The sequence below is a fragment of the Bos javanicus genome, chromosome 21, assembly GCF_032452875.1.
Source record: "Bos javanicus breed banteng chromosome 21, ARS-OSU_banteng_1.0, whole genome shotgun sequence".
Classification (NCBI taxonomy): domain Eukaryota; kingdom Metazoa; phylum Chordata; class Mammalia; order Artiodactyla; family Bovidae; genus Bos; species Bos javanicus.
In genome coordinates this window covers 20,827,401-20,839,498 of record NC_083888.1, presented here as the reverse complement: position 1 = coordinate 20,839,498, position 12,098 = coordinate 20,827,401, and the positions used below count along the sequence as shown (strand labels likewise).

Here is a 12,098-nt window from a genome sequence, read left to right as displayed (position 1 = left end):
GTTTCACAGAAATCTGAGTCCTCCCTCTCCTTTAGAGAAACTGGAAATTGTAGATGATGCATTATGAGTGAAGTGTATACAAGAGAAATTGCATAGACGTTGTTTAGTTGCTAAGTCGTGTCAGACTCTTTGTGACCCCCATGGACTGTGGCCCACCAGGCTCCTCTGTCCATGGGATTTCCCAGGCAAGAACACTGGAGTGCATTGCCGTTTCCTTCTCCAGAGGGAGCTTCCCAACCTGGAGGTTGAACCCGTGTTCCCCGCATTGGTAGATGGCTTCTTTACTACTGAGCCGGCAGGGAAGCCCCCACTGATGTCTAACCGGTAGAAAAGAGCCTGTGGGCTCTACACCAAAAGTTTGGTGGCTCTCAGAGTAGTGTCTGTAGTAGATGGTTGTAGTAGAAGCTTGGACTTTGAGGGAAAAGTCACAGTCAAAGTCAAAATAACTATCTTTATTACATGAGTTGTTGGTTTTAAATGCTCTTCATTGGGGTAGAGAAATCAGTGTTACTAATCTGCTGCCTCCCTCTTTTCCCCCCATCTTCCTAATTCTACTAGCTCTCGTTTTTCTGCATTGTCAAAGCATATAGCATTGACATTCTCTTGTCACTCTAACCCCACTTATCTTAGTCCTACCAGTAAGGACTGGCAGTGAGCACTGCCAGTCTTTTTGCCACGGTTTTTCCAGTCACCTCTTGGTTGGCAGAGTTTTTTCTTCAAAACAGAGGAATTTCTCTTCTGTTACTCTTAATTGACGGTCACCTAGGTGTAAAATTCTTGAGGTTACCTTTTCTTTCCTTGGGAATTTTTGTAAATACTGCTCCTTTTTCTGCCAACATTGAATTTTACTGTGGGAATTTTCAAGCTTGTGTCCCTCTTTTAAGTGATTTGATCATTTCACCTGCTTGTGGAAATTGAGAAACCTTACCTTCAAGGTCTGTCTCAGCACTGACTGTTCTGGGTCAGTTTTTCCCTGGAATGCAATGTGCATTTTCGGGAACATCTTGAATTACATTTTTGCATCATCTTTATGAGCTGAAGGAGAAGGCAATGGCACCCCACTCCAGTACCCTTGCCTGGAAAATCCCATGGATGGAGGAGCCTGGTAGGCTGCAGTCCATGGGGTCGCTAAGAGTTGGATACGACTGAGTGACTTCACTTTCACTTTCATGCATTGGAGAAGGAAATGGCAACCCACTCCAGTGTTCTTGCCTGGAGAATCCCAGGGACGGGGAGCCTGGTGGGCTGCCATCTATGGGGTCGCACAGAGTCGGACATGACTGAAGCGACTTAGCAGTAGCAGCAGCAGTTATGAGCTGAGTCTTTACATCCCTCTTCTGTTCCATGTTACAGGTCTCTTTTACATTATGTTTTATCTCCTTGGCTGTCTTCTGTAACTTATTTTCTCCCTATTGCTGTTAATTCTTCTTTTTGTCTGGTTCCTTTTATTTGCTTTTTAAAAATTTCTCTCCTTTTTGCTCCTTCCTGTGTTTTTAGCAGTGTCTCTTCTCCCTTTTCTTCCTTCCAGATTCTTCTTCATTTCTCTGTGTTTTTTTTTCCTTCCATTTATGTCTTCTCTTCTTGTCTCCATTTCTCCCATATAAGCTCTTACACTTTGGCTTTGAGCTCTTGCTTCATAGTTTTCTTTTTTCAATTCTGTAAAATATTTTGTTGCATTTTATGTGCTCTATGACAGCATTTTTCTGACATGTAGTCTTAGTCTGCCCTTTGGTTTTCTTGTATCTTTCCTAATTTTTTTCTTGTTGTATCTTTATATAGATCCCATGCAGATTTCATTTTTATAACTCATCTTTAAATAGGTGGGTTTTTCAGGGACCAGCTATTTGCAGGATGCTGTTTAGGGGAAGTACCAAGTCTGTGTTCCAGGCTGACTGCAGTTGTTCTCATGATTTCAGGTTCCAGCCGAGTTTCTTTACTTTTATTTCTACCCAGCCAAGAGAAGTGGACATCTGTGATTTTTCTACCATGCAAAGACTGCCCTCTCTGCTCCACAGAGACCAGCTCTGTGAGGCAAAATAGAGCTCATTTGGATGATTTCTCATTTAGCCCCAACTTCAGGTCCAAGGAAGCGCTTATCTTCCAAAAATCAGGAAACTATTGGGTCACAGAGGGTGTGTCCCTCACCTACAAGAAGCATGTTTTGCAGGCCTTCCTGAGCTCTCCAGCTCCCATGCCCTCTCTCTGTAGCATCCTTTCTTTTCAAAAGGAAAGGAGCCCTTGCTTGGGCTCCCTGCTTTTGACAGCTTTTACACCCACTTAGTTGGCTCTTCGCATCAGGTGGCTAAAGTATTGGAGCTTTAACATCAGTCCTTCCAATGAATATTCAGGGCTGATTTCCTTTAGAATTGACTGGTTTGATCTTGCTGTCCAAGGGACTCTATATAGAGAGTCTTTCCCAGCACCACAATTCAAAAGCTCAATTCTTCAGCGCTCAGCCTTCTTTATGAGCTGACTCTTACATCCATACATGACTACTGGAAAAACCATAGCTTTGACTAAACAGACCTTTGTGGGCAAAGTGATGTCTCTGCTTTTTAATTGGGAGCCTTGGATTATGGTTATCTTCAGTTTGTTGAAAATGGAGTTTGCATTTTTGTTTATTTCTCCTTCTTGCACTTGAATACCTTTTTGAATAATATTTAAAAATTATGACTTCACAATGCAGTGTTCAAATCAGACTAATGTTTTCTATTAACCAACCACTGGTCCCCTTATATCCTCTGTTAGGCCTTTTACTACACCTTCCCCATGAAGCCTCTCCACCACACTGTTATCCATCTTTTAAGCACTAAAGCCCAAGGAGGATTCTGTTCAGATTTATGAAAAGCCTGTTATTCATTCAGCACGCCTACTCCACACTGGGCATTGGTCTAGGCCTTGGGAAGAAAACATGGAAGAATTCCTGCTTTATCTTTGACACACCAAAGGCAAGTCCTAAAGCGATTCCATGTAGAGTCTTCCTCTATGTTTAGAAGAAGAGAGTAAAAGACTCAGTTTGGGATTTTGAGGAAGTATGGTGGAAACATGAACTCTGGAGTCAGACCTAGATTCAGTGATCAGGTCACTAAATATGACCTGCTAAATATGTGAGGTTGGGACAGTTTATTGACTTTCCATGTATTAGTTTCCACATACCAGTTTACCTCAGGTGGATGTTATAAAGTTAAAATAAGTTACATATAAAGTGCTCAGCACATAGTAGATGCTCAACAAGTACCACTCCCCCCATGAAAAAGGCATTCTTTACAAAGAATAAATACTAGGAGTACAGGTATAGAGACCCCTATTTTTTAATTGTGGTAACATTTACATAACATAAAGCTTACTATCTTCATTTTTAAATGTACTGTTCAGTAGTGTTAAATGAGTTCACATTTTTGTGCAGCCCATCTCTAGAGCTCTTTCTCTTGCAAAACTGAAGCTGCATACCACTGAAGAGCATCCCCATTCCCTCGTCCCCACAGCTCCTGGCAGTCACCATTCTACTTTCTGCCTCTATGATTTTGACCACTAGGTACCTTATATAAATGGAACCATACTGAATTTGTCCTTTTATGTCTGGTTTATTTCACTTAGCATGATGTCCTCAAGGCTCATCCATGGTGGAGCACATTGCAAGATTTTCTTGTAATGCTGAATAATATTCCATTGCCATGTATATGCCACATTTTATTTATCCGCTCACTCATTGATTAGGTTGCTTTCTACTTTTGACTATTGTGAGTAATGCTGCTGTGAAGATAGGTGTACAAATCGCTCTTTGAATCTTTTGAGGATAATCCCAGAAGTAATAAGGTAACTCTATGTTTAATTTTTTAAGGAAACATCATACTGTTTTCTGAAGCCTATTTCTTGATGGGGAAGTATAAACAGTGTAGTTCCCCAGAGACTAATTTTAAAACCAGCTTGTTTAATGTTTTATAAACTATCTGTATATGAGAGTTTCACTATTAAATCTCCTTTGCATATAGATAATGAAATAGTTCATATTGTGTAAAATATAAGAACACCTCATATGAGTATAGACAGAAAAGTGGTTAATAAGGCTTAATTAGTGTAGGGAAACATATTTGTATCTGAATGTATGCTTTAGTATCCTCCCTCAAGGTCAGAAGTACTCTAGTTGCAGCTGTTAGTGTATTTCCCCACTTACTGTGAACAAAACATGGAGAACTGATGGGCCAGTAAACTTCATATGTCAAAAGTACACAGACACACAGACATGTCTTTTTTCTTGACTCTCCATACTGTGGAGTATATTGGCCGTCAAATCCTCCACAGTCTAGTCTAGTCTAGACCAGTGTGGTCTCAGCTGAAGACGGTTGTTGCCCCTGCAGACATTTGGCCATACCTGGAGACACTTGTGTTGTCTCAGCTGAAGGGGTGCTCTGGAATCCAGTGGACAGAGACCAGGAGTGCTGCTCCACCTGCCACAGTGCCTGGGGCAGCTCCCCACCACAGAGAACTCTCCAGCCCCAAGTGGCAGCTTGAGAGACCTTGCCCTAGACCCAAACTACCTCCTCAGCATTGTTCTCAGCCTCTCTCGCGTGTAAACCTGACATTCCAGCCAGACCCGGGTGCGCCTCAGACTGTACACCAGCTGAAATCCTCCTCCCTGCTTCTCTGGTGTCAGGCCCAGCTTCAGGTCTCTCACTGTCTGTGAAGCTGGCTCTGGCCTCTCTGACCACCACTGTCTCCCCTCTTGGACTTCCTGTAGGGCTGTCCCACTAATTTGGCACTTGGTTGACCATACAAGGTGGTCTCTTTCCAAGTTGACTAAAGTGCCTTGAAGGCCATGTTGATATGACTTGATGTGAAATGTGACATACCAGCCCTTACATACCCCAGTGGGCACCTCTGACCTGACCCACCTGGGGCTCCATGAAAGCTTCCCTGCATGCATAGTGTAGAGTTGCTGAATCAGCACAGTACTCGACCATCACCGCAGTCTGAGAACTGTGAGCTGGGTGGAAGGCCCACATGGGAGCCCCATGACCAGAGAGGTGTTCCTGCTGAACCTGGTTTCCTCTCTAAGCTAGAACATATGAGGGGGGTGCCAGAGGATGGGCCTGTTATGACCTAGCTTATGAAGCCTGGAGGATAACGTATTTCACATGGAAATGTATGCAGACAGGAACTGTTCTGTCATAGCTGGGCTAGTTGAATACCAGTTGGTATTTATGATGATCACACTTATAATGAAAACCATCATTATTTATTTAGAGCCCAGTGTGTGCCAGGCACCACGTAGGTGCTTTATACAGCTTATCACATTCAGCCCTTACCGCAGTCCTGGAAGGAACCTGAAGCACTAAAAGGATCATTTGCCCAAGGTCACTCAGCTCACAAATAGTGGAGCTGAAATTTACACACAGTCTGACTTCATGCAGCATCACCTTGCCTTGAGTGTAGCCAGGCCCTCCTGCCACTGGTCCTGGGGGACATCTGTGTCTTGACACACTGAAATGTGGCCTCACCCGGGAGGTGGGTGATCCACGGGGCGGAGGCGTTCATTGCGCATCAGGTGCCAGTGTCGTGTCTGGCCTCTCTGCTGCTGCAGGAGAGCCCACAGGGTTTGCTCTGGGGCCACAGCCTCACAACCACAAGGGGCTCTGACCCTTCTCACTTCTGCTTCCCCTGCAGGTACACTACATCCTTCAGGAGGTGGTGATGGGTGGGATGGTCCTGGAAACAAACATGAATGAGATCGTGGCTCAGATTGAAGCCCAGAACAGGCTGGAGAAGTCCGAGGTGAGACACTGCTGGAATTTTGCCGTGGCTGGTTAGAGAAGACCTGGGCAGAGGGAGGAATGGCTGCTGTGTGGAGTTGGATTATTGTGGAACCTTAGGAGTATTTTCTGCTCCATCTTCTTTTTTTCCCTGACTCAATTGACACTCATTTGGTTGTTCGAAGATTAAACAGGTGAGAATGAGGCTAAAAGTGTGAATGGAAAGCCAGGTGGCACAGGAAGGCAGACCGCTTCTGGCTTGGGGGATTATGTGGGTTGTAATTCCTCCTTTCATGACCACATGTTCCCTGGGGGACCCAGAATCACCTCAGATTCCAGTGTGGTTTCCTAGCTTGTGTGCCTGAGAGTCTGGCTCCAAGCAGCCACTTCTTGTGGTGTCTGTCAAACCTGAGTGGCCAGTTTCCAGTTAGCCTGATAAAAAGCTACAGTAGAGTTTGGGCTGAGTTTGAAAATAGCTTACTCCCAGGTCACCCCCTGATAGTGCTGTCTGATACAGATGCTCCCAGTACGTTCTACCCTGTTCCCCTGAGGTCTCTCCATCACCTTCGTCAGCAGTACCAGGGAGCAGAGGTTACCGGCACACACCTTCACAAATGGGACAGCAAGCACGACAAATTACCTCTGTAGTTATCTGAGGGTCTTAAAGAACTTCACCACTTTGTGTATCAGAGCTTGATCTTGCGAAACCAGGGATTCTTTGTGAGGACTGGCAGTCCTGCTGAAGAAGCTTTTCCAAACCGCAGCTATTGTGACAACTAGAGTTCTCTTAGAAATGCAGGCTGGGAAGCTTCCAGGAATAGTAAGTGAGTCAGAGGCCAGAGGTTTGGAAACTGGAAGAAACAGAGACTTGCTGGGCAAGGGTGGGATTGGAGTCAGGATCCTGAAAGTGGAGGAAATGGTTTTGAGAATGTCCTCATCAGCTCTGCCCTTCTCCGCACGCCTGGGCCGCTGGAGGGCTGGGGCTCACCGCAGGTACCCTGCTCTGTCTCCAGCCCTTCCGTGTCTGTGTGTGCTCCACCTCCTCTGTGGCCTCCCCCGTCTGTGGCCACATGTCATTTCCAAAGCCAGCTCTTCTCCATCTCATGTTATTAGTTGGCAAGCAGTTGTCCTAAGCTGGGACATTCCTTTTTCCATTAAGAATGTCCCTGTGACTGCACTCGTCTGTTAAGAGTCTTCAGTTTCTTGAGGAAAGTGTTGTATTTTTGTTTTGTAACCTGAAAAGTGACCCTGATACTGAAGACAACTTGGTTAAACCGAGCTGGTTATTTCAGCGGGCATCTGTTGGGCAGCCCCTGTGTGCCAGGCACTGTGGGCGCTGGGGCCAGGAAACTGCACGAGACACAGCACGTGTTCTGGGGTGCAGAGTGTGGGCCCCTTTACTGCGGGACCCACTGACCTAAAGAGTTGTGTTGGCCACCTTTGAGGTATAGGATGGAAAAATCAAAGCTTGAGTTACATGTACTCAGTTTGGACATTTTCTCTCCCTCTTTCACTTGTTTTTTTGTTGTGAAAACATTAAGCAGATTACAGTGAGTTTATCACACAGCCGCCTTTATACCTCTGCAGGGTGGCCTTTCAGCCGCACCTGCCCGGGCGGTGTCCGCTGTGAAGAACATCAACCTGCCAGAGATGCCCCGGAACATCAACATTGGCGATCTCAACATCAAGGTCCCCAACCTGTCCCAGTTTGTCTGAGAGTGGAAGACAGCCGAACTGAGTCCTTGGAGCCAGCAGAGCCTAGCCAGCCCTGCAGCACAGTCCGCTCTGCGCCCTCAAGGAGTCCAGCCTCGGGCCCTGGCCCCCACTGTCCTGGAGCAGGAAAGAGCCCTGTGTCCACTGCCAGCCTTCTCACGTGTGTGGCCTTGCCCATCTCTCGGACACGGCGACTGTGGATGTGAGGGGCCCTGGCTACCTCAGTGGGGGTCAGGTGCCCGAGTCACACGCCCCCTTTCCCTCCTGTGTGCAGCCACTCCCAGGGATTGGGGACTGTAGGGAGAGCCCTCTCCCCACCCCAATCCCAGAACCCCCCACGAGGATGTGTGCTGACTCGAGGCTTCAACCTTGAGTTGAAGGCTCCCTGAAATCCTGCAGCATTGACTGTGATGGCGAGGTGCTGTAGCTGGGAACGGATTGACCCTCTAGATCTGGAAACATGGTGCATGGCAAACAAGGACAGGAATTGAAGGTGATCCAGAGTAGCCTGCTGGCTCTCCTAGGGTTGGCACACCTAGAATCCTTGGGCACAGCCCAGTCTTCTCACCCCACCTACGTTCCCCACAGCCACAATTCCAGCTCTGCTAGCCTAGCTGTGTGTTTACAGGACACAGTCCAAATTGTAAGCCTGTTGCTTGCCTGCCTGCACACTTCTGCCCATAGGGAGGGTACCTCCCACAGCCAGAGCGGGTCCCGTCAAAGGGGTGGGGCCCCATGTCTGTAGAAGGCAAAGTTGACAACATGTGGAACATCTCAGAATTGTGACTGTTCCAGGTTTAAAATACATTCTCCTCCCGAGGAGCAGATGGGTCCATTGCTGTGTTCTGAATGATGGGTGCTCTCTGGGTGGAAAGCCACTGCAGTCTGCACCAGCTTGTGGAGCATGAGAGCCTGTGCCGGGGCCCCCTGTTCTGGACCTGGGGACACAGGGAGCGTGCTGGCTGAGACCTGTGGCAGCACAGCATCTTTTCCCCACGTTCAGAGGGTCCCTCCCTGAGCTTGCTCTGGGCTCGCCCTGTGCCCTAAGGTGACAGTTCACTAGAGCTCACTGTGGAAACCTGTAAATATTTTCCATGTGGTGAGGGTCTTTGTGCCTGTGGTTGGTTATCTTAGAGCTGGAGCTGCTCCTCGGAGCGCCTCTTACCCCTGCACTGCCTTGGGGCCAGGCTCAGGTGCCTTGTTGAGCTGCCTTGAGGTTAGGGAGCTCGCTGTACCATGCTGTTAAGTCTCCCAGCCTGGGGACTTCTCGTGCCTGCTGGCTGTGGCCCAGACTGTTTCCTCAGGCCTCCTGATGTCACAGAGCCTGTCTGAGGTGTGCCCACCGAGACCATGTGTCAGGTCACGTCTTCTCCCGCTTTGAACAGTGCTTCCTGTGGTGGGTGTCCTTTATTCCCTGTAGCCTCTTAACTTCAGTCTTTTGGAACCTCTCCCAATAACCTCAGAGATGGCAGTGTTGCTCAGAAGATAGACGCTCTTATGTGGGAAGAGGGAAATGTAAGTAAATATATCTATCCAATGTCAAAGCCTCTGATGTTCTTTTAAAAAGTTTTCATTTTTTTTTTAACAGACATTTCAGCCTGTTCACATTCCTCTTTCATAATTTGCTTAAAGTGAAGTAGGAAAATGTTATTTATTTGATACTTTCTGTAAGATGGCATGAGCAAGATCCTTCCGCAGTCCTTACAACAGACATTAATATCTCTCATTCTGCAGGTCAAGAAAGTAAGACTCAGAGGGGTCAAGTAACTTGCTTTAGGTCACACAGAGCTAAGAGTTGAGACTGACTGCCCAAGTCCATGGTTCATTTTTTTTTCCCGCTGCTCAAAATGGCTTCTCCCAATTTTATTTTCTTTGTTATGGATAAGGAAACCTCAAAATTTGTAGATAGCTTCTCAGAAGCTGTGATTAAAACAGGTTTGGTTTTCTAAAGTAGCCAGTGAAAGCATGAAAGAGTATAAGAACTAGAAGGTCCTCCACATGCCTGCAGTGACCTGATGAGGAAACCGAAGCCCAGGGTGTCATGTTGAGGGTCACAAAGCTAGAACCAAGTCTCTTCTCCTTTTTAGAATTTTTACTGGAGTATAGGTGATTTACAGTGTTGTGTTAGCTTCAGGTGTGAATCAGCCATGTGTACACTCACCAAGTTGTTTTTCTTGTTTGCTTTATGGCCCATTGCATTGCTACGGCACAGCCACATGTCCTGGATTTCCTGGGATACTCTGAATGTCTTGCCTGCCAGAAACCAGTGATTTCCCCCAAACCATTGACTGGTCTGGAGACTCCAGCAGTGGAAATTCCAGCCTCATCCCTTGCACTGCCTCTAAAAAATGACATAGAACTTGAGCCTGGTCTGTGGTGTGGAACACTTGATCCCTTTGGATGAGCCACAGTAATTGTTCATTAGCTACTTGAGGTTGCCTGTAAATCAACCTTTCTGGCCTGGTATCAGCAAAGCCATAAACTTTAATAATAAGGAAATCCTTATTGGCCTTTTTTCGGAGAGGGACACAGATATTGCTGCTGAGAGACGTCAGTTGTGTAAAGGGGCTAGGTTTGAATTTGGGGGTCCTTGGCCCTGCGTGTCTCACACTGAGGATTTCCTAAAGTGGTATAGAACACTGGGTTTTCAGTGCTCACTGCCACTAATAAAACTCATATTCTTCCATCATTCAATTTCTAAGTGCCAGGCCAGTTCTAGGCCCCCAAAGATAGAGAGAAAAGAGGCTCTGGCCCCTGCAGCTGTCTCTGCTGTGTCTAATGTTCAGGTTGCATCTGGCAGCCTGAATGTGGAGACAAGTCAGTGACTTTGTGTTGCATGGAGTATTTAGCAGACAGTAACTCGTCTCCCAAGCCCAGCTGACCCTACTGTGCCCTGCTGTCCCTGCTCCAAACAGCCTGTCTTCAAGCTTCTATCTCAAAAATACCATAGGCCGGGTAGCTTAAAGAACGATGTCTCACAGTTCCAGAGGCTAGTCACGGTCAAGGTGCTGGCAGATTTGGTGCCTAGTGTGGACCAACTTCTTGTTTCCCAGAAGGCCATATCCTTGCTCTGTCCTCACATGTTGAAGAGAAAGCCCTGGGCTCCATCCCCGTATAAAGGCACCATACTGACCGTCGGGGTGCCCCCTCATGATGTCACCCAAACCTAATTACCTCTCAAAGGCCCTGTCTCCAGATACTTGCACATAGAGAACTGAATGTCAGCATATGAATCTGAGGGAGGACAGTGAGATGGATGGCATCACCAACTCGATGGACATGAGTTTGAGCAAACTCCATAGGGAAGGAGTGCTGCAGTCCTGGGGGTCACAAAGAGTCAGACATGACTCAGCGGCCGAACACCACCACCAAGCATTCAGTCCACGCAGCGTACCTAATGACCCCCTGTTCTGCTACGCCTGGTCATGGCCCTGTGCTTGTCACATTGAGGACTGTTAGGATATCTTGAATCTTCTCAAGTCCTTGTTACTCAGGCCTCTGCCACTGACAGAGCCAGCCTTTTGTCCCCACCACCTCCAGCTCCATGGAGCCAGCCCAGGGAAGCCCTCTAGGGCCCCAGCTTCACCAGAGAAGAAAGCAAGAGAGTTAGGCTGAAACCAGGGTGCTGGCTAAATCCTGTCTTGTGGACCAGTATTTTGTAGGGGATGTCAGTGTGGTCTGTGGGTTTCCAGATGGGATGCAGCAGTGATTGGTGACCTAAGATAAAGATCAGGAGAGATTGATAGCCAGGAGACAGCCTCTTAGGGATGGGCAAGACCCTGGGAGGAGGATGTTGGCTGCTAGCAAACATCCTGGCCGTCAGCTTCCCAAGTCTCCTCCCTGCTACCAGAAGGGTGTCCATCTCACTGTGGTCATTGTGAGCCTGGTGCCACAGGCTAACAAACAGCTGACCTCGAGATTAAGTTGATGCCGGCCAGGGAGCACTGGGGATCCTACATCTGCGGTGCTGGCAGCAGTTAGCAGATGGACAGGCCTCCTTTAAGAAACAGTTCATGGAAGTGATTACTGTTTCCGAAAAGATTCTTTCCTATTTCAGTACATTCATGTGGTCCAAAAAATAAGGAAAGGCTTTGAGCCAAACTCCCACTCAGTTCCCCCAAACCACTGAGCACCTCCCACCCCAATCCCTGGTAGCGACAAGTGTTTCCAATTTAAAAGATGAGGAAACAAAAGCCCCTGCAGTTTTATTACCAAAACAGAGTGTACTTTCCTGAGTTCTGTTCCCTTTGACCTTGGTGGTTGACCCCAGCCCTCTACCCCCAGCCGTCCTCTGTAGTGAGGCAGGGCCTCCCAGCCCACCCCGTTTTCCACGGGACTCTGATGTCCTGTGTGTTAGAGCTGTTCGTTTGCACCTCCCCTACTAGAATGTACGCCCCTCAAAGGTGGGCTCTTGTCTCTCCTGCTGAGTTCTGTGTCCCAGCTGCTATGAACAGTGTGCATGGTATGTATCAGTAAATAACTATGGAATGAGTGAGCGGTTGAGACCAATGGTCATCATTCTACCAGTCGTTCATAGCTTCTGCTCCCGAGGGCCCCATGCTCAGTCAGTGTTTTGGGTAATGGCATTGGGAACTGCCGGTAGAGAGGGACCAGGTAATGGAGAGGAGAGTTGAG

At 47.4% G+C, this 12,098-nt stretch overlaps 1 protein-coding gene across 2 annotated transcripts in view; it reads left to right on the top strand.

Moving 5' to 3' along the window:
- Window positions 1-9,007, top strand: part of AP3S2 (adaptor related protein complex 3 subunit sigma 2) — a 41,154-nt gene extending 32,147 nt beyond the window's left edge. For both annotated transcript variants that reach the window (XM_061394460.1, XM_061394459.1), the window contains 2 exons: window positions 5,665-5,772; window positions 7,338-9,007. In XM_061394460.1, the coding sequence (XP_061250444.1) occupies window positions 5,665-5,772; window positions 7,338-7,466 (237 nt within the window). In that variant the 3' untranslated portion in view covers window positions 7,467-9,007. The remainder of the gene's footprint in view (window positions 1-5,664; window positions 5,773-7,337) is intronic.
- The last annotated feature ends 3,091 nt before the right edge of the window (window positions 9,008-12,098 follow it).